Source organism: Dermacentor albipictus, chromosome 1 (assembly GCF_038994185.2).
Source record: "Dermacentor albipictus isolate Rhodes 1998 colony chromosome 1, USDA_Dalb.pri_finalv2, whole genome shotgun sequence".
Taxonomy (NCBI): Eukaryota; Metazoa; Arthropoda; class Arachnida; order Ixodida; family Ixodidae; genus Dermacentor; species Dermacentor albipictus.
The window spans coordinates 514670786-514697198 of NC_091821.1; the positions used below are offsets into that span (position 1 = coordinate 514670786).

General features: G+C 48.0%; 1 protein-coding gene across 3 annotated transcripts in view; it reads left to right on the plus strand.

Moving 5' to 3' along the window:
• The window catches only part of Duox (dual oxidase), a 448965-nt gene that overhangs the window by 135533 nt on the left and 287019 nt on the right, over positions 1-26413 (plus strand). For all 3 annotated transcript variants that reach the window (XM_065437132.1, XM_065437133.1, XM_065437135.1), the window contains 2 exons: positions 11415-11573; positions 21660-21847. In XM_065437132.1, the coding sequence (XP_065293204.1) occupies positions 11415-11573; positions 21660-21847 (347 nt within the window). The remainder of the gene's footprint in view (positions 1-11414; positions 11574-21659; positions 21848-26413) is intronic.

Genomic DNA, 26413 nt, shown 5'->3' on the forward strand with positions numbered 1-26413 from the left:
ATAGCCTACATCGAACTGTTGTCTTTCCCACCAGTTCCTGATGGCGAGTACCTCGTCACTCCTCTGCCCGACATTCCAATAAGGCATGACGTTACAGTGCCTCAAGTATACTTAATATTACTGGGAACCGCACTCGCATGCCTGTCTGTAACTTTGCATTGGCAAAGGAAATTCTACCGCAAGGTATTTGCCTTGCCACCGTTGATTGTCTCGGCGACCAATACGTGGCAGCGTTATCGACCGATGGTTCTCGCGAGCTTAGCATGCTGCTCGCGCCAACCTCGGGTGCCGATCCCAATATAAAGAAAATGGTTGCGACGGACCTGTCCTCGGCGCAGGCTGAAGAGATTTGCCAAGTATTATTGTGCTACCGAAATATTTTCGACATCGACGATCGCCCTTTTGGCCAGATGCTCGCGGTCAAGCATCGGATTCTTACTGGCGATGCTAAGCCTATTCACCGACGACCGTATCGAGTTTCTGCGTTGGAACGCCGAGTAATTGGAAACGAAGTCAACAAAATGCTAGATAAAAACATCATTGAGCCTTCTTCGAGTCCCTGGGCGTCACCTGCGGTGTTGGTTAAGAAGGACGGCACGTGGCGCTTCTGTGTAGACTACCGTAATCTGAACAACATTACTAAGAAGGACGTATACCCGCTGCCACGTATAGACGACACCCTTGACTGCCCCCTCCACGGTTTCAGCTTTTTCTCTTCTATTGAAATTCGTTCTGCATACTGGCAGATTGCTATTGGCGATATGGACAGAGAAAAAACCGCGTTCATCGTACGTGGTGGCCTACACCAATTTAATGTAATGCCGTTTGGATTATGCAAAGCCCCTGCCACCTGATGGACTTCTGATGGACTCCTTGCTCCAAGTCGACACTCGCCCTGAGCGTCTAACAACTATACTTTATGTATTTCGAAAGGCGAAGCTGCAGCTTAACTTGTCCAAATGTCGTTTGGCCGCTACCAATTTAATGTTCTGGGCCACCTCATTGACGCTTCCCGAGTACAGCCTGATCCCGACAAAGTCGCGCTGTCAGAGAGTTTCCGGTTCCGAAGACAACCGCAGGCATTCGAAGTTTTGTAGGGCTATGCCGTACTTTCGTCGTTTTATTCAAGATTTTGCGGCAATTGCTACACCCCTCACTAATCTTTTGAAGAAAGGCGTACAATTCTCGTGGGGTACTGGAGAGGCTGCCGCCTTCTCTCGCCTCGTCACTCTTCTAACCTCACCACCCATTCTCGCCCACTTCGAACCTGATGCCCCTACAGAATTACGTACAGATGCCAGCGGTCATGGCGTAGGTGCCGTTTTAGCCCAGCGTCAGCGTGGCCAGCATCGCGTTATTGCTTATGCGAGCCGCCTCCTAGCACCATCGCAGCCCAACTATTCCATTACGGAACGAGAATGCCTTGCTGTTGTCTGGGTGGTTGCGAAGTTCCGTCCTTACCTTTACGGTCGCCCTCTTTCCGTATTCACTGACCATCACGCTCTCTGTTGGCTCTCTTCGCTAAAATATCCTACAGGCCGGCTTGGTCGATGGGTTTTGAGGCTACATGAATTTTGATATTCCGTGGTGTGCAAGTCTGGCCACCTGCACCAAGACGCTGACAGCTTGTCGCGTTACCCCGTTGACGATTATGACTCCTACAATATTGCCAGAACTTCTTGTGTATTCTCTGTATCCCAGCTGCTTCATTTCGCCGACGAGCAACGCCGTGACGCCTACATCAGAGCACTCATCGACCGTTTTGAACACTCTCCAGCCGATGCCACTCTACGCCTCTTTGTCCTCCGCGACGGTGCTCTGTACCGTCGTAACCTTCATCCGGACGGCTCTGAGTTCCTACTTGTCATACCTAAACACCTCCGCTCAACCATTCTAGAAGAGCTTCATGACGCACCAACAGCAGGACACGTCGGCGTATCTCGAACCTATGACCGTGTACGTCGCCGTTTTTTTCTGGCCGGGCCTTGCCCGTTCCGTACGACGTTACGTCGACGCTTGCGAACTTTGCCAATGACGCAAGAAGCCTTCCCAGCTCCCCTCTGGTTACCTGCAGCCGCTCGACATCCCTGCCTAGCCCTTCCATTGTGTTGGCTTAGACCTTCTCGGCCCATTTCCTGAATCTACATCAGGAAACAAGTGGGTTGCAGTCATGGCTGACTACGCAACCCGCTACGCCATAACCCGCGCTCTTCCGACCAGTTGCGCAACTGATGTTGCAGACTTCCTCCTACATGATATCATTTTGATGCATTGTGCTCCGCGTTTATTGCTAACAGACTGTGGCCGTACGTTTTGGCCAAAGTCATCGACGACATCATGCGTGCCTGCTCAATACCGCATAAATTTACCACCTCCTGCCACGCCCAAACGAACGGCCTCACTGAGCGCTTGAAGCGCACCCTTACAGGCATGCTATACCAATATGTTTCCGACGACCACCGTGACTAAGACCTGGCTCTACCTTACATTACCTTTGCATATAACTTGTCCCGTCTTGATACTGCTGGCTTTTCCCCATTTTGCCTCTTGTATGGCCGCGAACCAAAGCTTCCACTGGACACTGTGCTTCCGTCCGCCACAGCTTCAACTAGCGATTATACCCGTGGTGCAATCGCCCATGCTGACCACGCTCGTCAACTCGCGCGCGCTCGTCTACAAGTGTCTCACGACAGGCAGAAGCAACGCTACGACCTCCGTCACCGTGATGTCCATTTTGTGCCCGGCAGCCTCGTGTTGCTTTGGTCACGTTCGCGTAAAGTTGGCCTATGGGAAAAAAAACACAGGCCCATATCGCATACTCCGCAATGTGACCGCTGTCACCTATGAAATCGTTCTAGCCACGCCGACTACGTGCTCCGCTGTGACAACCAGTGACATTGTCTAGGTCACCCGACTCAAGCCCTACAACTCCCCACGCGCCTTGGATATTTAACAGCACCGTGACGGTGGCTTTGCAGCCGGGGGGTAGTATTACGATATCATCGAGCGATGCTCAATAGACGAGGTGCAGCAAGAACAACGACGAAGTTGGTCGGTGCGCTTGGCGCGAGCGAGTGTCGGCCGGGCTGCCTGGCTCCAGTGTAAATAGCCTGTAAATAGGCTTTTCTGTCTGTGTCTTTCCACACGCAACAATATCATGATCAGATAGCCCATCTTGATGAGTTAAGTGGAAGCACACGTCAGGATCACTGGTTAATACTAAATCTCAAATATTAGTGGATGTAGCCGAACATCGAGTAGGACGGGTGATAAGTTGTGTAAAAGGAAAGTCGAGACATGACTGCAGGAAACTGTGGGCCTCAGATAGGTAGGTTGCTGTTGAAATGTTAGCCCAATCAACTTCGCGGAAATTAAAATCACCGAAAATTAGTACTAGAGATTTAGGAAAACGAACAGTAATGATTTCAAGAAGCCGTTGGAATTCAAGAAAAAACGTATTGCCTCTGTCAGGAGGTCGACAAAAAGCACCAATTATTATAAGGCCCGCTTTAGGTTTTGTTGAAACCCACCCACTCTAAGAAAGTGTCAAGGTGAATACGTGTGCCGAAAAGATTTTTTTTCACTGCCACCAAAACGCCACCACCTATTCGATTTTTTCTGTGCCATCGAAAGTAGTTAAATGAAGTCCAGCTTTCCACAGTGCAGCTATCGGGACAGCATCGGTAAGCCATGTTTTAGTTAGTATCACTATCGATGCTGAACATGAGTCAATGAAGGGTGATAGCTGTACTGTTTTAGAAATGACACTTCTTATGTATGTGTAAAGAAAAGGAATGCGGCCTTGGGCGTAATTCTTCCTCGATATCGGTCCAGTGGATTGATGGTTAGTGCGATCACATGGCATTCGTCATTCTGTAGCTTGTTCAGTCACTCGCTTCGCGCATTTCTGATCGATATCCACACGCGATCGCCTTCGTTTCGTATTGTTTCGTAAAATAGCAGAAGCTTGCGGCGTTTATTTCGCACTGTTTCAGAGTAGTCACACGAAATGCTAAAAGGTTTATCGTTTAGTTTGTAACCATAGCCAAGTAGTGCACCAATTTCTTTGTCATTGGAAAACTTTGCAATAATCAGTCGCTTTTTATTGTTAGAGAAACGGCCTAATCTGTGCGCTCTTGATATTGAGGACACTTTCAGACCAAGATGATTGTCGCGAAATTCTTCAACCGGGCGCTCAGAAGTTTTCCATCTCTCATTCTGTTCAGAGTCAGAAAGCCCGTAAAATAGTAAATTACACATGCGTGCACGGTTTTCTAAATCGTCGACATTATTTTCTATTTTGGAGATGCTCACTTCGGGGGTTGGAGGAGAGTACGCATTAGCTTCCCCTGACAAAAGCCCTGAGATTATCTTTCGAAATCATGGAGTTAATTCTGCACTTAAGCAAAGCGTTCTTCGCAGTTAAGTGCTACTTTCTCAGAAACACTGCACATAATTTTAGTTTCAAGTTCAGAAACACGTCGATTTAGTTTGGTCTAGGTCACTCTTTATGCCGATATGGATTTGTAGTACCTTATTAACAGATTCTAAAAGGCATATGCTATTAGAATCTATTCTCTGAACAGTGCTGAACACAAAATAAAGTTGTTCTTCTTGTGGTTTCCTCATGGGACCCGGGTTTGCCTCTACGTCGCCCCCAAGCAGCAAGAGGCGCCGTAGATGCAAGGCACAATCACAAAAACACTTCATTGAATCGGGTGGCTACGACACCGCTAATAAGAACACATCGTTGTTACGAAAAGAAAAAGTATCATTTAGGCGCGCCAGCACAAGCATGAAAAGTGAGCGTGGCATCACAGCTGAGGTGTCGTGGCCCGAAGTGCCCTTGAAATGGGTGTGCTTTGGTACTGTACTTGTAGTAGATGAGGTTCCATGTTGCCAGCCGAGTAATGCAGTCGTATCCAGAACTGGTGGTTGATCCGGTGACGGACTCGATGATTGACTGCGCATCCAACGTAAACCATTAAGCTCGGTGTCTTCATTCGGTCCAATATTTTCCGATGGATAACCCAGGCGCTGCAGCGCGACGGCCAACGGTGAACCGCGCATCACCATCAACACCTGCACAAGCATGAAAAGTGAGCGTGGCATCACAGCTGCCCTGTCGTGGCCCCGAGTGGTTAAACTACCGCGTTGTGAAATGAAGAACAATAAGGCACTAAAAGTAATAATAATGTTAAGTGGAGGGTTTCACTCCCACCAAAGTTCATGGCTTCGATTGCTTGAATTAACTCTATTTTAATTATCTTTGCCTTGATTAGCCCCAAAGGTCGTGTGTTCGACTCCCACAAAATGCCATGGGTTCGGGGCCTTAATTAAATACATCTTAATTATCTGTGTCTTAATTAACTTCGCGATAGTTAACACCAATACACTTGGGTTATACTCCTACCAATGGTAGCACCAGCAATTTTGGTGCCATTATATTTTGGTTCAACTAAAGATCGAGTGTTCGACGCCCACCAAAAGTCCTGGGTTGGAGTGCCTTAATTAACATCGAAGGCCGTGGGTAGAGTCCCACCAATGGTCGTCGGTGGCATCACCAACTATGGTGCCATAGAATTTGGGTGCATAAACGCTGCACGGTCAATTTTTTGATAACGCCGGACAAGGGACTTTTCGACCCATAAGGCACTCGAGGTTTTCGTTTTAATGAGTACATCCTGTACTCGTAAATGCCATGTTAGTTCGTGATCTAAAGAGAGGCCCGGGGTACAACACCACCTAGCCCACCATGATTCCGTGCGGGGGCATCATCATCTTCATCATCATCAGCCTGGTTACGCCCACTGCAGGGCAAAGGCCTCTCCCATACTTCTCCAACAACCCCGGTCATGTACTAATTGTGGCCATGCCGTGCCTGCAAACTTCTTAATCTCATCCGCCCACCTAACTTTCTGCCGCCCCCTGCTACGCTTCCCTTCCCTTGGGATCCAGTGCGTAACCCTTAATGACCATCGGTTATCTTCCCTCCTCATTACACGCTCTGCCCATGCCCATTTCTTTTTCATGATTTCAACTAAGATGTCATTAAATCGCATTTGTTCCCTCACCCAATCTGCTCTTTTGTCGTTACACCTATCATTCTTCTTTCCATAGCTCGTTGCCTCGTCCTCAATTTGAGTAGAACCCTTTTCGTAAGCCTCCAGGTTTCTGCCCCGTAGGTGAGTACTGGTAAGACACAGCTATTATATACTTTTCTATTGAGGGATAATGACAACCTGCTGTTCATGATCTGAGAATGCCTGCCAAATGCACCCCAGCCCATTCTTATTCTTCTGATTATTTCCGTCTCATGATCCGGATCCGCCGTCACTACCTGCCCTAAGTAGATGTGTTCCCTTACGACTTCCAGTGCCTCGCTGCCTATTGTAAATTGTTGTTCTCTTCCGAGACTGTTAAGCATTGCATTAGTTTTCTGCAGAATAATTTTTAGACCCACTCTTCTGCTTTGCCTCTCCAGGTCAGTGAGCATGCATTGTAATTGGTCCCCTGAGTTACTAAGCAAGGCAATATCATCAGCGAATCGCAAGTTACTAAGGTATTCTCCATCAACTTTTATCCCCAATTCTTCCCAATCCAGGTCTCTGAATACCTCCTGTAAACACGCTGTGAATAGCATTGGAGATATCGTATCTCCCTGCCTGACGCCTTTCTTTATTGGGATTTTGTTTCTTGCTTTATGGAGGACTACGATGGCTGTGGAGCCGCTGTAGATATTTTTCAGTATTTTTACATACGGCTCGTCTACACCCTGATTCCGTAATGCCTCCATGGCAGCTGAGGTTTCGACAGAATCAAACGCTTTCTCGTAATCAATGAAAGCTATATATAAGGGTTGGTTATATTCCGCACATTTCTCTATCACCTGATTGATAGTGTGAATATGATCTATTGTTGAGTAGCCTTTACGGAATCCTGCCTGGTCCTTTGCTTGACAGAAGTCTAAGGTGCTCCTGATTCTCTTTGCGATTACCTTAGTAAGTAGTTTGTAGGCAACGGACAGTAAGCTGATTGGTCTATAATTTTTCAAGTCTTTGGCGTCCACTTTCTTATGGATTAGCATTATGTTAGCGTTTTTCCAAGATTCCGGTACGCTTGAGGTCATGAAGCATTGCGTATACAGGGTGGCCAGTTTATCTAGAACAATCTGTCGATCATCCTTCAACAAATCTGCTGCTACCTGATCCTCCCCAGCCGCCTTCGCCCTTTGCATATCCCCCAAGGCTTTCTTTACTTCTTCCGGCGTTACCTTTGGGATCTCGCATTCGTCTAGACTATTTTCTGTTCCATTATCCTCGTGGGTGCCACTGGTACTGTATAAATCTCTAAAGAACTCCTCAGCCACTTGAACTATCTCATCCATATTAGTAATGATATTGCCGGCTTTGTCTCTTAACGCATACATCTGATCCTTGCCAATTCCTAGTTTCTTCTTCACTGTTTTTAGGCTTCCTGCGTTCCTGAGAGCATGTTCAATTCTATCCATATTATACTTCCTTATGTCAGCTGTCTTACGCTTGTTGAATAACTTCGAAAATTCTGCTAGTTCTATTCTAGCTGTAGGGTTTCTACAGCTAGAATTAGCTGTAGAAACCCTACCAATTAGCTGTAGGGTCTAGCTATGTCTCCAGAAGTTGGGCTTGGAATAGCTGCGGTGACTTTGGTCGTGGTGCGATAGAGAATGATTTGTTCGGCTTGTTGATTTTGTTTGCTGGTGACGAAAATGAGTGCAAACACAAGACAAGTGCTACAGATTGCATGCTTCCCTGTTCTTCCCACGTGCATCGGCTTTGTGCTAATTCCTTCATTAACAATGCCATAGCGAATTGGGGCGGGCTGACTGTGAATATGCAGAGGGGGCAACAAGCGTGGAGCTCACTCTGTGTACATGTCGCACATGTGCATACAGTATGCAGTCTAGCTGTTAGTGACACTCATGAAAAATGCGGTTGCCGTGTGTTGCCGCCGTTGGCAAGCTCGAGGGATGTGGCCTTTCTCGGCTCCATAGCTGCAATCGTGATGGGGTCGCCGGAATACCAGGCTCTCGAAAAAAAGAGTGGTGCTGCACTTGGGGCGCTTCCGAGGTAGCAGCGCCGGACCAGCGCAAAATTTGGTAAATTTGCCACCAGTGTTACCGATGGGCAGGCGCAGCCTTGTTGGCTTTTGGTGAGCAACAAGTTTCCGGCGTCGCGCCGTGTGATATGAGGCTTGGGGAGCGAACGTCAGTGTGAGTTGAGCTAGCTAGGACAAGACATTGCAAGAAAGACTGAAGGCGTGGGACGGCACAGCACTGGCGCACTCAAGAGCAGCATTGTATGCACGACCTCTCTGTCCGGTCTTGCGGCGGTGTGGCGCTCACATTTATTGCGCAGCCGGTATCGCCATGAAAATTCGCTTATAGATGGCAGCTGAGAAATGGGCTAACTTCATAAGGTCAGCCTAGCGCGAAACACACCGGACGGAAACAAACATGTACAACAAGAGCGCTAGCTTAAAACGGAAATTGTAAGGGCGCGAAAAGGAACAACAATCACTAAACGTTTGGCGGTTGATCGATGGTGATAAAGTACATTGAAAGAACCGCGAACCTGAGAGAAGCATATTATCGCATTATCAATTATAGGGAATGTCCAGGAGCATTTTTGCCGTCACCATCGCCGTGATGTACCGTATAAAGTCCAAGGACGATAACACCGTCGCCGCGCGTCTTATGCTGACGCAATGCCTCCTTTACTAGATGCCGGCCGCGTTGTTCGGTAAACTCGGTTCGGTGCCATCTCCGTTTTCTCCTCTCCGCGAAACAGCAACGAGCGCCTCTCATGGCGAACGCCTGCAACTTAGATCACGTGCTGCAGCCTCTGAGATTACCATGACATGTGTCATCGTCTCGGAGGCCCGTGTTAACGCTCGCTAACAGGCGCCCGCGCATCTAACGCACTGGCGGAAGCATTCCGCTGCCGCTGCCACATCCGCCGGAAGTTGCAAAGGCAACGAGCGCAGCCTCACGGAATTTATGCTGAACTAAGGAAACCGCCGCTACAATGGGAAAGCGAGCAACGCGGCGGGCATCTAGTAAAGGAGGCATTGGCTGACGATCGCGACTCTATCAGGCTTGCGCGCAGAATAAAAGCGGAGAGCGGATGCGCCGTTTTCCGTCGCGTGGAAGGCCGAGGGGGATGGGGGGCGGGGAGGCACTGCGTGTTGCTCCGGCGGAAACTGCGCATTTCGCGACCGGGCGCAAGGGGAACTGACGATCGCGGATCAATTTCGAGCGCCATATATGGAGGAAAGCGGGGAGGCAGTGCGGGAAGGAGGGGGGGGGGGAGGTGGCGTCGACTCTGCCAACAAGTGCGTACTTTGCACGGCCACGCGCAGTCGGGAACCCCGTTTCTTGAAAGGGATCTGCAGACGCCTCATAGTTTTTGCGAACGGTGTTCCCGCCACTCGTCCCTTCAAGCGATGGACCCCACGACGGTCACTTCGCTCGCTGCTGCTGCCGCGTTGCTTACACCAGCGTTTTGACAGTGACTGTCTGCGCCCATCGAGTGCGATATGTTCATGTGCGCTTGGGGACGTGACTTCATGCTTGTTAATTCAGTTAGCACGCGAATGTTTCTAAGTTCGTGAGGCTTATAAACCCACTCTCTTCGTAGAGCTCCTCACTAATTTGTTATCGCAAATCGATGCTCCACCTTTTGGACGATACTGCGACTTTTTTTTGCGATCTATTCATTGCTTTGTCGACACGCGAAAAAGCATATCTGTGACTGTGATTTTTCAGTTACGACACAGATGGCCTACTAAGTGCTTGCCCTGTCCGCCTAATCGTCTCCGCAGCCCAAGTTGCCTCCTCACATTGGAGCAGTGAAAGTGGGCTCCTGTGATTAAACTTATCTTCAAAAGGGTAGACAAGCTTGAATTAGTAAAACCAAGGCGCAGAAGACCAGGACTCAAGAAGAACACAAACGACAGGACCGGCGCCTTGTTGAAAAAAAGGGCCCAATGTAGAACAAATATGCTCAAGTAAAACTCTTGCTTGGGCTAGTTGATTCATGCGTGAATTAGTAAAGGCAAGGCGCAGAAGACCAGGACTCAAGAACACAAACGACAGGACCGGCGCTTTTGTTCCTCTTGAGTCGTGGTCTTCTGCGCCTTGTCTTTACTAATTCAAGCATGAACCAACTAGCGCAAGCAAGAGTTTTACATGTAGATAAGCGGTCCGTTGCCTAGCCGGGCACGTTCCCTATAGCTGAGAACCGGATGAGCGTTTACACTTTGTGGAGGTGCTACAAGCTTTTGCTTTTTCGTTACCAACACTTAGACCCTCCTCACTCAAAGCATGCTTATGAAAACAAGGATAGTGTGCCATTTTATCACGGCTTCATTTCTCGTGCTGCAAAACTTGTCATTTAATGAAGAACTATTGCGCAACAAGAAAGACTCGGACGTTCGGGCGTAAGAGAACAACACACACACCAAGCGGACACTTTCGGCTCAATTTATTGTGCCAGTAAATCTTGTGCCGCTTATTCAGTGGCACAATAAATGTCCGCACGTCTTTGACGATACAAGCGTTCGCGCATCAACACAGAGCCAACTCTTAATTTCCCTAACAGTGCTCTATAGCACTACAAGGCAAGCCATGAGCGTCGGGAGGGAACGAGCGGTCTACAACACGGGGCTGTTGCTTTTGGAGTTATTACTATGTTTCTATTGATGTAGCTATAAAAATGCTCGTCAAACTGATAAATGCCTGGACTAACTTATACGCTCCTGAATTAACCTTGTCACCTACAAAGAAAAGTCAATGGTAGGCAGCAACGTGCTCCACATTTAACGTGTATTGTTGTCTCTCTCATCGCCCCCATAGATTGCCACCTGGTGACGATGTATGCACGCACCATGCGCACATCCTGTTCCATATTTTGAAGTTGCTGATTGTAGTGATCAGACTGAACGGAGACCTATCGAAACTGTGTCACCGTTACGCGTTTTTTATTTATTTAAAATGGCCTTTCAGACCTCGTATGAGGTATTGGGTAAGGGGGGCGTTACAGAAGGATTATAGAAACATGATAGACAGAAACATGATAGACATACATTATTATTAGACAGTGGGAAAATGTAACCCATAATATACAAGCAATAGAGCATTGTACTAAAATAGCAGGCTCTGTAATGTACATATTAGAAAAAAGACAAACGACACAGTTCTTCCAATAAACAGTGAAAAAAAAATGTAGCCACTGCAGTGCACATTATGGATGATGCGGGCTACGTCCATATTGCAAAATCGTCACAAGGGAATGCATGAATGTGCCAGCATCAGTGTACCTTGCTGCTATGTTAGAACAACCGGCCGCCTGCGACACGCACTTGCATGCTTGCAGAGAGCCAGCTGGTGCGCAAGGCGCCTTCCTCGTACGCGGACGGCGTCTACATGATCGCCGAGGGGCGGCCGAGCGCGCGCTCCCTGAGCCAGGAGCTGTTCAAGGGGGAGGACGGGCTGCCTTCCTCCAGGAACGTCACGGTGCTCTTCGTCTTCTTCGGTGAGTGCCCGGTGCCGCTTGGCTGCGATCACCGCAAACCAAGGTGGCCCATCTGTGGCCAATGCTCCTATGGCACAAGCCTTTGTGCCGGATTTAGCTCACGAACAACAGCAGGCAAGCACGGTTCGGTAAAGGGACACTAAAATGAAAAAATGATTCCTTCTGCATCAATAAATTACCGTTCTACAACACCAAAAACACCCCTCTTACAACCATAAGACGTTTGGTAAGCCAGAAAAAGCGCAAGAACGAAATGCAGGTGGCGACGCCTACTTAAGTTCCCCCACCTGGTGGCTGTGGCGTCTTCTAGGGCCTACTAATTGTATGTAGCGGTACAGATTGATTACATTGTGTTCTAAGGGAACGAAAAATTAAACATGGCAAGTTTCGGGAACCTTTATTCAGCCAACGTGGCCGAAATGCGAAAACGTTCTTTGGAATCCCTGACGTCAGGCTGAGGTACCGGCGCTGGGGTTTCAGCGCGAAATTCAAATACTGATACTTCAACTTTCATTTTCTCATCTAATAATCTATTTTATTGAAATGACTGCCTGCAGGGTTCTCAAACAATGCTTCATTAGTCTAAACTGATTTATTGTTTCGCTTTAGTGTCCCTTTAAGCACGTGTTCGTTGAGGGCTTGTAGAATTGATTTGTTAGGTAAACTACACATATTAAACGCTGCCATCATATTATTCATGTGATAATCGTTATCAACACTCAGTACCAAGTTCAGTTAACCAACAACACCGGAGCAAGCATCGCGTTACGTATGAAAAAAAAAAGACGGGGGAAACCATCATTCAGTAGTTAGCTGCAAACCCCACAAATAACGCACGTGTACTTCACTTTGGTGGCACATCACCCATAATGTGCTCCCTATTTACATGAAATAACGCGTTGACATCACCGAAAACACCATGAAACCATCGCATGTAACCCCTGTATAGCGCTTTCAAGGACATACATAAATAATTTAATGCGAAGACCGTAATTACACCCACACTTTAAACTTGGCATACAAATCAGCCGTATTGACAGCCAGGTATGCCGAAATTTATTTTCCTGTCAGTTTTAATTCTGTAATCATTGCCAGAAAACGTTATACTTGTTTCGTTAAATACATCTGCAACGCTGTAGAGTGCGTCACAAGCGTTCTACTACATAATACATAATCCACACACACTTATCTCTGCCGAGACATAACCAATAGCCTACACACAATTTTCTCCATATGAAAACCACGTGTGTAATTTAGTTTATCAAGGGCATGGATAAAATTTCCAAAGTGCTTCGTATAATCGTACGCACCACTCCTACTTGATAGACATGTGCAGGGTAAGAAGATATTGCCCGAGACTCGACAAAGAAATCGCGATAAGAATGTAAACAAAAACAAAGGAACACCTTTACAGAACACTTGCCAAGCCTGCATAGAACATTTCATAACGTTCTCAGTGAAATGAATAAACATACGTGGGAATGCTTGGAAACATACATGTGCCGCTTCCACAGTGGTTAATAAAGCTTCGAGACGCTCCATGCATTCCGCATTCTTCTTTCCTGATCCTCGCACTCGGTTCTTCCTCTGCATTAGGGCCAGTGCAACAGGATTCGCAACAACAAAGGCGTAGCGCCCGTGCAATGAGCCCCCCGCAGGGGCGTCTGCGTCAGCAGGCGTTTGGTGCGTTGCGACACCACGTACCTGAGCACACGAGGGTTGGACCCTCCCGCGTGTAGCCGTGCGCGGCTTAGCCGTGTCCGGGGAAAAGGGGATCCTGGGGGTTCAGCCAATGCCGGGCGTTTGGACCTTTATGGCCCCTCGGCTGCGGCAACACACCCCTTCGGCCTCGGCTTCACGTAGACGGCACCCCCAGACTGACCCACCCGGCGGAAATCGGTAGTTGCCTTTTCCTGTCTCTCGCTCTCCCTCCAACCTTCGTCTTTCTCTCACTTTCCATCTTTCCTGTCTTCTCCTAGCTTCCGCTCACTTCTAATTTTCCAGGAAGCAAGGGTTAACCTTGTGTGAATAACCAACCTAGTGTATCTCATATTTGGTTATAGGGATAACGTACAGTTGGCGTTTGCAGGACGTGTTCTTACAGTCCCTGTAACGTCCCCTTGTAGAGCTCCACGGTGGGTGGCTGGCGTTATTGCCGAAAATTCAATCCCTTTGTGGCAACCTGCTTCCCTCCGCTTCCTAATCGCCCTCATAAAAGAGGACGCACCGATGAAGTTTTCCAGTTCCTTGGACGTCAAAGACCGAACTTCCCACGATACCATGTGATCCACTCAGAAAAATCCGATAAACAAGTACGAAAGATTTCCCCTTTTCTAGTCTCCAAGTCTCTAACTGATGTCTTTGGTCCAGGCTACAAGGTATCAAGGCTGGCAAGTGGTGATCTCCTGTTAGAGCTGCATGATCAGAAACAATACGAAAAGTTGCCAGGTCTAGTATCGTTTGGAGATATTCCCGTGAGAGTAACTCCACACCGTACTCTGAACACCACCTGCGGTGTTGTCTCGGATGATGATTTGCTCCAGCTGACAGAGGCTAAGCTCCTGGAGGGCTTCAGTGAGCAGAATGCTGTCAACGTCAAGAGAATTAAGCTGAGGCGGGATGGCAAAGAAATTGCGACCAAGCACCTAATACTCACATTCGGTTCAAGTGTTCTGCCCGAGTCTGTAGAGGCCGGGTACATCAAGCTCCGTGTCAGATAATATGTGCCCAATCCCCTAAGATGCTTCAAATGCCAGCGTTTCAGCCACAGTTCGCAGAGCTGCCGGGGCCGCCAAACATGTGCGAAATGCAGTGACCTTGAACACGCCACTGAAGCTTGTAAGAACTCTCTCCACTGTGTAAACTGTGACGGGGATCATGCCGCGTACTCGCGGTCGTGCCCCTCCTGGAAGAAGGAAAAAGAAATAGTAACGATAAAGGTAAAAGAGAACATATCGTTCAAAGAGGCACGAAGGCGGGTGGCATACCTGCCAAAGAAAAGCTTTGCCGAAGTGGCGAGTCAGGGGGCAGCGTCACAACGGCCTCCGGCGACTGTCCGACCCACAAGCAGTGAGTCGGCAGTTACGCCATCTGCCCCCACAGTGGTCGCAGCTAGCGCTGCTCCACCAACCGAGCAGAAGGGACTACCAACCGCGAAGGTGGGCGCAGCCGAGACTGCCCCAACCTCCCCGGCCTCTTCCAGCGCTGGCAACAGCCGGTACTTCATTAAAACTTCTTTCTGGGCGAGTTGGTGCGTACTTGACATAAAAATGGCTGTGGCTTAGGTAAGGTTAAGCCCAGGAAGCGAAGCATACTAGCCTTTATTTTAGTTGTTGAACCACTGTTTAGCCTGGTGAACTGCTGCTGCTTGGCTATATTTGGTTCGGCTAGACGAAGAAACAACTCATGCATTACTGCTTCGCCTTCAAGAGTGGAACGCGACAGCGTTCCCGTCGACCCGCCAAGGGGTGTAAGACAATGGGCTACAGGGCAGCGACTACGCGCCCCGCATTGGACGCGGTGAGCGTCGAGCAAAGCAGCGTTCGGCGCGGCAACGAAATGTGCGCCTGAGCAAGAGACGCACGCCTTAGAAACAGCTCGTTTCTAAGGCAACGCCGCATTCACTAGAGGCGCTTTTGTACCGCTTTGAAGCATCGTACTCGTGGCTCAGTGGTAGCGTCTCCGTCCCACACTCCGGAGACCCTGGTTCGATTCCCACCCAGCCCGTCTTGCAAGAGTTGAGCCAAAGCCACTTCTCCTCTGTCGTGACGTCACGGTGTCACGTGGTTTCATGGCGACACCGCCGCGCCTGAGGAGCTGGGTTGAGCTCTCGTAATATGCTTCGCATAAAAACTGTTTACAGCGCAAACACATGCAGCGCTTGTGTCCTGTCCCTTACTTTGTGGTTGCATGTGTTTGCGCTGTAAACAGTTTTTATGTCAAGGCAACAGCCGGCGCAGCCAAATCCCTCAGGGAGCCCCATCGACCTCCGGGCTGGTGGGCGAAGGGGTCTTGCCCTCCAAGGCGAGACTTTCTCGGGAAACTTCTCGCTCGCAAGAGCACGTGTCCGGCGTCTCACAAGAGGCTATGGACACTAGACCTATCCACTAGGCGCACCAAGCGCCTAAGGAGCCGCGAGGTTCCCTCGAACGCTCCAAAAAGAGCAAAACCCCGGTTACAGAGCCTCGAAAGTGCTCTGGAACCTAAGCTCTGAAATCTCTGTAATTAATACTTCTGTTTCCGTATACACAGCACCTATTTACTTCCAATATGGATACACCAATAATTCAATGGAACGTCAGAGGTCTTCTTAGGAACCTTGATGACGTGCAAGAGCTTATCCAAAAACACAATCCAAAAGTGCTGTGTCTACAGGAAACACACCTAATACAACAACACACAAACTTTCTCCGACCGTATGTCACGTTTCGCAAAGATCGCGATGATGCTGTCGTATCATCAGGTGGTGTTGCCATTTTTATTCATAAAAGCATAGCGTGTCAACCTTTACAGCCACGAACGCCCCTTGAAGCAGTGGTGGTTCGAGTGGTTCTCCTAAACAGACTCATCACCATTAGCTCTATTTACATACCCCCACATTACAAATTAACGAAACATGAATTCCAATCCTTGCCAGAACCTTATGTTGCTTTTGGTGATTTCGATGCACACAGCAGCCGGTGGGGAGACTCTCGTATCGATGCGTGAGGTCGTCTCGTTGAACAGCTCCTTATTTTCTTCTGGTGGTTGCCTTCTGAATAAGAAGAAACCCACATATTACTGTCTTGCAAACAATACCTTTTCTTCAATTGATCTTAGCATAGTTTCCCCGTCCATACTGCCTGAACTCGAATGGGAAGTTACCACCAACAATCCTTACGTAAGCGACCACTTCCCCATACTATTAAGAACACTTATTAAACAAAACGAATATCAGGCTCCTAGGTGGAAGATTGACACAGCAGACTGGGAGAAATTCCGAATCTTAACTAGAATATCATGGGATTACATGTCCTCGTTAGAAATTGATGCTGCTGTGCAGTACTTTACAGCCGTCATAACAGATGCCGCATTTAAATGCATACGTGAAGTAAGTGGCTCGGCATGCAAACGGCATGTCCCGTGGTGGAACGATGAGTGCAGAATCGCACGTAGGAATCAAAACAAAGCGGGAGGGAGGGGGGGGGGGGCTTGCTACGCGCTTCGCCCACCGCAGAAAATCTTGTCAACTTTAAAAAAGTAAAATCCCAAGGTAGGAGAACCCGCCGACAGGCCAGAAGAGAAAGTTGGCCCAACTTTTTATCGAGTATAAACTCCTTTAGAGATGAGGCCAAAGCCTGGAACAGGCTCAGTAGGATTACAGGGCGGCAAACATATTCACTCTCTCTAGTAAATACATAGGGCGATACACTGCAAGATCAGGTCGACTCACTTGGGGAGCACTTTGAGAGTGTATCAAGTTGAAATCATTATTCGCAATCCTTCCTGAAATATAAACAAGTAGAAGAACGTAAGCCATTAACAAGAAAATGTCGAGAGAATGAGCCTTACAACCGTCCTATTAGTATTGCCGAATTGAGAGCTGCCCTGAGCGCATGCAAGAGCTCCGCACCAGGATCTGAAAGAATCATGTATGAAATGCTCAACTACTTACACAATGACACGCAAGTTACACTACTCACACTTTTCAACACGATCTGGGATGCAGGTTACCTTCCAACCGCATGGAAGGAAGCCATTGTGGTCCCCGTTGTGAAACAAGGCAAACACCCTTCCTCAGTGGCAAGTTACCGCCCTCACAAGTTGCATTTGTAACGTGTTTGAAAAAATGACAAATCGGCGACTCATTCATTTCCTTGAACAGAGCAAAATGCTTGATCCTTATCAGTGCGGCTTCCGAGAAGGGCGCTCCACAACGGATCATCTCGTACGTGTTGAAGGGAATGTCCGGGACGCATTTATACATAAACAGTTCTTCCTATCGATATTTCTCGATGTGAAAAAGGCGTATGACACAACGTGGCGTTACGAAATCTTAAGAGACCTGTCAGAAATGGGCATCCACGGTAATATGCTTAATATAATAGAAAGCTATCTGTCAAATCGTACCTTCCGGGTAAAAGTCGGCAATGCACTCTCACGTCCTTTTAAGCAAGAAACGGGTGCACCCCAAGGAGGCGTGGTCAGCTGCACGCTCTTTATTGTGAAGATGAACACGCTTCGTGCTTCATTACCACCCGCCATCTTTTACTCTGTCTACGTGGACGACATTCAAATAGCTTTCAAATCTTGTAACCTCGCAGTCTGCGAGAGACAGGTACAGCATGACCTGAACAAAGTGTCAATGTAGGAACACAGGAAAGGATTTAAGATCCATCCTAACAAAAGCTCTTGTGTTCTTTTTACAAGAAAGAGAGGACTTATCCCAGATCCTTGCATAGAACTGCGTGGACAACAGATACCTTTAAACAAAGAACAAAAATTTCTAGATGTCATACCTGACTACAGACTCACTTTCGTCCCCCACATTAAACATATTAAATAAAAATGTCTAAAAACAATGAACATAATGAAACTTCTATCCCAGACTACACGGGGCAGTGACAGGAAGTGCTTAATGAATCTCTATAAAAGCCTCATCCGATCACGACTAGACTATGGCGCCGTGATTAATCACTCTGCCGCCCCGAGCGCACTACAGATGCTAGACCAAGTCCACCATCTAGGAATCCGACCGGCCACTGGCGCTTTCAGAACGAGTCTCATACAAAGCTTATATGTAGAATCAAATGAGTGGTCACTTCATCTGCAGAGAAGATACATCAGCCAAACATATTTTCTGAAAGTCCACTCAAATCCTCAACATCCGTGTTTCAATACCGTTAACGAGATGACATATGCTACACTCTTTCATAATCGCCCCTCCGTAAGACAGCCTTTCTCGCTACGTGTGAGGGAGCTTAGTGAAGAAATGCATGTTCAGCTCCTCGAGCCCCGCCTAATGCCTCCAGCCAAGCTGCTACCTCCTTGGGAGTGGCAGCTGATGCAATGCGACACATCTTTCACTCAAGTTACAAAGCACGCTTCAGACATTTAAATCCAAATGCATTTCCGGGAACTCCAGCACAAACACTCCTGCACGGAGTTCTACACAGACGCATCGAAGTCACACGACGGGGTGTCCTATAAGGCCGTCGGTCCATCCTTCTCGGAATCCGACGTACTGCATCCGGAAAGTAGCATCTTTACGGCTGAGGCTTACGCAATATTGTCGACCGTGAAGCATATAAGGAAATCAAAACTCAAAAAATCAGTTATATATACGGACTCCCCAAGTGTTGTGAATACTTTGATATCGTTCTGTAAGCACAGAAATACTGTTATAATTGAACGCTATTCCGTGTTATGCAAAGTATATATAACTAACCAGCATGTGATTATATGCTAGGTGCCTGGACATAGGGGCATCGAGGGTAACGTTCTAGCGGACCAGATGGCCACATCAGCTTCAATGCATGCAGTTAGTCCTACTGCTTCGGTCTCTGTCACAGACCTGAAGCCTTTCTTAAGAAGAAAATTGCGAAACTACTGGCAGCACTTGTTGGACCTGGAAACAAATAAGCAACATGTAATAAAGTCACAATTAGGTTTCTGGCCTCCTGTAACAAAATCCCGCCGGACAGATGTTCTATTCTGTCGTCTAAGAATAGGACACACTTTTGGCACACATAACTTTTTACTCACGGGAAACGAGCCTCCAACCTGTGGTAGATGCGGGGAGAGGCTGACCATCCTCCAGGTCCTATTGGAGTGTCGGGAAGCCGAATGTGAAAGAAAGAAACATTTTCTCTTAGCATACCGGCAGCACACCCCCCTTCATCCTGTTACATTACTTGGTCCAGAATCACTCGTTGACACCAACGCCATCCTAGGTTTTTTGAAAGATGTTGTATTGCATGTTATTAGCCCCACACGTTCGTAGCGCTTCCTATCTTCTGAGGATGCCGCTGTGATAATTATTTTGAATACCACATGCCTCTAGGCCCTTGTGGTTCAAGGGCTCTGGTGAGGCAGTAGTGCTCTAAGCAATTTAACATCTCGCATATTTTAAACAATGCATCATTCTTCTACGATTGATTTTAACCTTCATAGTATTCGTCAATAGTCATCGCCATAATTTTATAGCACGTAGATTTTACACACTTTACAGCGACTATTTTTTTCTTCTTTTTTAGGCCACTTTACAGCCAAGTCACATCTTCCATAATACATCGTTTACACTACCACTTGTCATGGCGCTCTTTGGCCGAACCTGGCCCTTGCGCCATAAAACACCACACATCATCATCATCATCGTTCAATGAGCCGCCACAGCTCGTCGCATCGATTGTAGAGAACAAAGAACCACAACGTAATCGAAAAGCGTTTCAAGACCTGCACGCAGGCGAAGCGGCCGCTGAGGTCGCTCTGTCGAACCCGGCGGCGGAATGCAAACGCGACCGTGGGCCTCGCATTGGGTGCTTGCTAAAAAACCCCAGCTGCTTAATACAAGAGGCCCCGCTACGGCGTGCCTCGTCATCGCGCCGCGGTATTGGCGCACACATTTTTGGTGCGTGAGCCTCGCTTATCAATACCACCTAGGTGTACAGTAACAATGATATGTGCACTGGTATCGCAAAGCCCTCCTCTCAATAATTTTTTTTCGTGTTTGCTGAGTTGTTTTAATATTTCAGCTAATAAAGCGATAATAAATGCTTATGCGGCACTCTTATCGTGTCATAGGGCTTTTTGTTTCCTAGTTTGAATAAAGAACAATTTCCATGAATATCGTGCTCTCTCCTCAGAAATCTCATTTCGGCCAGGTCTATATGAAAAAAATCTACGGTCCAGTGTACGCTGCAACAACCAGCGATGTGCGTTTCTTCCACTCCCAAAACGTATTCTTCTTAATAAAAAAATAGGACACCTTCACACTTTCGTTGGATGATAAAACATTCCCAGACTACTCTGTTACAAAACTACAGAGATTTCCCATTAAATAAAATATATCTATATTAAACACACTTTAAAAAATATTTTTCTATGCATAGCTAGCGTTACCATTGACCGCCATATTTAAATAAAGATGTGAGATGAAATATACATGGCTATTTATGGCGAACATGATACCCTACTTTGAAAAAAAAAAGAACGATTCTGGTGTTTTACATGCCAGAACCAGGATCCGATTATGAGGAATCGCTTAGTGGCGCACCCCGGGATAATTTTCAGGTCTTCTTCCACGTGCACAAACTACACGAGCCTCATCAAAACCTTAACCTGACCCGTAACCTCAGGCTTAGCAGCGCAACGTCATAGCCACTAAGCTATTCAGGCGGCCGCACGTCTCACGAAACGACGATATGTGCAGAACCGAGGTACGAAGTAAATGCTTTTCCGGCTAACAAAAGAATTAGGTGCCGCGGCGTCTACTGCGTCGATCGGCCTTTCACATTTCATTTCTACTTGATCGAGGTGGAAGAAGTGACGTCGCTAGCCGCTCGCATTCTGGAAGGCATCGTAGGCGCAGGGAGCGAGGTTGCGTAGATATGCAATGGAGGTGGCGCCTCCTCAGAAGTAGCACTCTGCTCACGTATTAACAATATGTGGTGATGCCGGCGTCTTTGGAAAGAACAAAATGGAGGCGTCAGTGATCACGGGAACTGCTTGATATTTGTTGTTATTTGCTGAAACACATATCTGTCCCAAAGTGGGCGTCGTCATCAATCTAACTTCCTTTCTGCATCTGTTCCCTTTGCGGCAAATATTCTCTCACCTCTCGTATTGCACAGGAGGCCTACAGAGCGGTGCGAAGCATTCTAGAGATGATTTGCTAGTGTACTGTGCATAGCACCGTTGGAGACGTTTGTGCTACACAGGAAACCAGCGTCTTTTTATTTTCGTATCTCACCGCGAATAGCACTCAGAGCAGTCACGTGTTCATGGACGCGCTTCGCAGGCTCTCTCCACAACAGCCGCTGACCTCACGCATTGCCAGCCTCGCGTCGAGTGCAGCGCGCTTACGCGCGCACCCTTGTTGTCTCGCAGGCCAGGTGATTTCATCGGAAATCTTGATGGCGAGTGAGCCAGGCTGCCCCATCGAGTTTCACCGGATTCCTATCAGCCGCTGTGATGAAATGTACGACAGCAAGTGCACGGGCCAACGGTACATGCCCTTCCACCGGGCCCACTACGATGCCAAGACGGGACAGTCACCGAACAACCCCAGGGAACAGGTAACCGAGAGTTGTGGGGTGTCTTAGGGAATCTTACTCTGGGCTCTTTCACACGCCGCCTGGCAGTCTCCCGACGCTGGGGTGCGGCTTGCGTCCCCTAAGCTCTCTCCACTGTCGCATGCATCGACGTGGTTTGTGGCTGTTTCTCCTTGTGACAAATTTGCTATTAACACTCGACACGACACACGGCCTGAGCTGCGTGACATTCTTGAACATTTGCGGACTCCTAACGCACGTATCACAACCCTGCGAGATATCTAGCTCATCATAAGTCCGTAGATAATTAGTGCACTCGCCCACTGCGCACGCGTGTGCGCTTGAGTATAGGTGTGTTTTGCTTCCTTTCGTTCAGCCCCGTAGGCCTGTCTCTGGATTATCCTCTCTAGATTACTCTCTCTCTGAGCTGCAACTTGGACCGCCCACGTTGAGCGGGTGAACGCAATTCTCGCGCGCAGCCTCGCGTTCGTAGTTTGCGCTTCACTCCTTTTTCCACGGTGATTTTCTCATCCCATCCTGGCTCGGTCGAGACGAGGAAAAGTATCTGCACTCAAATAATTTTATCAGCAGCCACTAGCGAAACAAAGCCCTTTACGCAATGCCTGCGTCTGCGACGACTGGGTTCTGTTTGGTCCAGCACCTTCATTTTGGCGCTATATAATACTACTATGCAGGTGTCTTCGATTTGGGAAACATGCATACATATACTTGACCTTTCTAATGACAAACACAGAAATTTAATCCTCAGGCAGCCAATAAGAACCCATGATGCCCCGATAGACAAGCATGCAGCTCTAGTATTTGACGTGCTTACACGCCGAGCGCCCACTCTGTTTTATGGGGAATAGGTGTCAAGTGCGTATGCTTCTCGTGCTGGATCTGAAGCCTTCCCGGTAAGCATTCCCTGGCCAAACCGCGGCGGAAGTGAAGCAGGCGTTAAACGCCATACGTGTGCCGATCCCGAAAGAAGTGTATTACCGGGCCGCCCCGCAGCGGAGGCGCAGCAGATGTTAAGCGCTTCCCATACGTGGGCCAATCCTGAAGGTAATGCAACGCCGGGTAGACCCACGGTGGCAGGGAAGCAGGCGTTAAGCACTCCTCATACGTTGGCCGATCCAGAAGATAGTGACATACCGGCCCAACCTGCGGTGGAGATGAAGCAGATGTTAAGCACTCTCCATACGTCGACCGATCCGGAAGGTAGTGCAATGCCGGGTAGACCCACGGCGGAGGTGCAGCAGGCTTTAAGCACTCCCCATACATGGGCCTTTCCCGAAGGTGTGCAATACCGGCACGACCCGCGGCGGAGGTGAAGCAGATGTTAAGCACTTCCCATACGTGGCCCGATCCCGAAGGTAGTGCAATACCGGGTAGACCCGCGCCGGAAGTGCAGCAGACGTTTAGCACTCCCCATACGTGGGCCCATCCTGAAGGTAGTGCAATATCGGCCCGACCTGCGGCCGAGGTGAAGCATGCGTTAAGCGGTCCCCATATGTGGACCGATCCCGAAGATAGTTCAATGCCTGGTCAACCCGCGGTGGAGAGGAAGCATGGGCTAAGCACTCGCCATGCGTGGGCCGATCCCGAAGACAGGTCATTGCTGGGCGGACCCCTGGCGAAGGTGAAGCAGGCGTTAAGCACTCCGCACACTTGGGCCGAACTCGAAGATTGTGCAATACCGGCCAACCCCACGGCGGAGGTGAAGCAGGCGTTAACCACTCCCCATACGTGGGCCGATCCCGAAGATAGTGGAAGGCACATCTTGCCCGCGCAATACCCGACTGCTCTTTGCAAATTATGTCAGGAAACAAGAGCGACGCTGTCACACATGTTGTAGGAGTGTCGGGTTACATCAGCTACAATGGTAGAAGCTCCGGAGGCTCTTGCGTCGAAGTGGGCCACCGCTCTACGCAGCTCGAACCTTAAGACACAAGAGTGGGCTGTCCAGCAAGCCCGAGAGGCGGCGACGAGGCAAGGCCTCGAAGTACCCTCATGGGAGACCTGAGCCCGGGTCGTCAAATTTGCCGGATTCAGAATAAAGTTGTTTCCATCCATGCCGGGTCAACTCGCGGTGGAGGTGAAGCAGGGGTTAAGCACGACCCATACTTGGGCCTGATGGATGGTTTGGATGTTAGGATGGTAAGAACTCGAATTAGCCATACTTGAGAGGAAGGAACGGAAGAAACTCGTACATAAGAAGCCGATCAATGAGTTAGCGGTAAGAGGGAAAATGGAGGAATTCCGGATCAAGCTACAGGACAGGTATTCGGCTTTAACTCAGGAAGAGGATTTTAGTGTTGAAGTAATGAACGATAATCTTATGGGCATCATTAAGGAGTGTGCAATACAAGTCGGCGCTAACTCCGTTAGACAGGATGCCAGTAAGCTATCGTAGGAGATGAAAGATGTGATCAAGAAACGCGAATGTATGAAAGCCTCTAACCCTACAGCTAGAATAGAACTGGCAGAACTTTCGAAGTTAATCAACACGCGTAAGACAGCTGACATAAGGAAATATATTATGGATAGAATTGAACATGCTCTCAGGAATGGAGGAAGCCAAAAAGCAGTGAAGAAGAAACTAGAAATTGGCAAGAATCAGATGTATGCGTTAAGAGCTAAAGCCGGCAATACCATTACTAATATGGATCAGATAGTTCAAGTGGCTGAGGAGTTCTGTAGAGATTTGTACAGTATCAGTGGCACCCACGACGATAATGGAAGAGAGAATAGTCTAGAAGAATTTGAAATCCCACAAGTAACGCCGGAAAAAGTAAAGAAAGCCTTGGGAGCTATGCAAAGGGGGAAGGCAGTTGGGGAGGATGAGTTAGCAGCAGATTTGTTGAAGGATGGTTGGCGGTTTGTTCTAGAAAAACTGGCCACCCTGTATACGCAATGCCTCATGACCTCGAACGTACCGGAATCTTGGAAGAACGCTAACATAATCCTAATACATAAGAAAGGGCACGACAAAGACTTGAAAAATTATAGACTGATCAGCTTACTCTCCGTTGCCTACAAAGTATTTACTAAGGTTGTCGCAAATAGAATCAGGGGCACCTTAGACTACGGTTAGCAAAAGCACCAGGCAGGATTCCGTAAAGGCTACTCAACAATAGGCCACATTCACACTATCTATCAGGTGATAGAGAAATGTGCGGAATATAACCAATCCTTGTACTTACACGGCAATCCTTGTACCAATCCTAGCTTTCATTGATTACAAGAAAGTGTTTGATTCAATCGAAACCTCAGCAGTCATGGAGGCATTACGGAATCAGAGTGTAGACGAGCCGTATGTAAAAATGCTGAAAGATATCTATAGCGGCTCCACAGCCACCGTAGTCCTCCATAAAACAAGCAATAAAATCCCAATAAAGAAAGGCATCAAGCAGGGAGATACGATCTCTCCAATGCTATTCACAGCGGGTTTACAGGAGGTATTCAGATACCTGGATTGGGAAGAATTGGGCGTAAAAGTTGATGGAGAATACCTTAGCAACTTGCGATTCGCTGATGATATTGCCTTTCTTAGTAACTCAGGGGACCAACTGCAATGCATGCTCAATGACCTGGAGAGGCAAAGCCGAAGGGTGGGTCTAAAAATGAATCTGCAGAAACCTTAAGTAATGTTTAACAGTCTCGGAAGAGAACAGCAGTTTACGATAGGTAGTGGGGCAGTGGAAGTGGTAAGGGAATACATCCACTTAGCACAGGTAGGGACTGCGGATCATGATCATGAGACTGAAATAATTGGAAGAATAAAAATTGGCTGGTGCGCATTTGGCAGGCATTCTGAGATCATGAACAGCAGGTTACATGATTTTGGCTTCTAGCGTGAAGTGAACACGGACACGGAAAGGAGCAGACAGAACGAGCGCTCGTCCGGTCTGCTCCTTTCCGTGTCCGTGTTCACTTCGCGCTAGAAGCCAAATTCATGTTGCCGTACCAACTCGCCCAACCGTCTATTCTTTTGCAGAACAGCAGGTTGCCATTACCCCCAAGAGAAAAGTGTATAACAGCTGTGTCTTACGAGTACTCATGTACGGGGCCGAAAGCTGGAGGCTTACGAAAAGGGCTCTACTTAAATTGAGGACGACGCAATGAGCTATAGAAAGAAGAATGATGCGTAACAGACCCAATCCTGGCATTCGAACAATTTAACAACAAAGTTAAAAGCGTGCACTCGGAGTGTACTAGCCTAACACAATATACTCACTGGTTCTCCGCCCCCCGAAACCCATGGTTAACAGGATCCCTCTTAAAAAGTATTAAAAAACTTGATAACCTCCATAAAAAATTACAACGCCAACCTTTTAATGTAACTTTAAAGTCGCGGTACATAACTTATTCTAACACACTTACCAGACTCTTGAAGGAAGCCAAGCGTTCCTACTTTGAGAAAACAATTGTTAAACACACAAATAACACCCGCAAAACCTGGGATACCATTAGGTCCTTTCTTCATCTGTCTTCACCAAACCACGCACTGAACCAACTTAATACAGGAACAAATGTAGTAATGGAAGCCACTGACATCGCAAATGAACTCAATACTTTTTTCTGTCC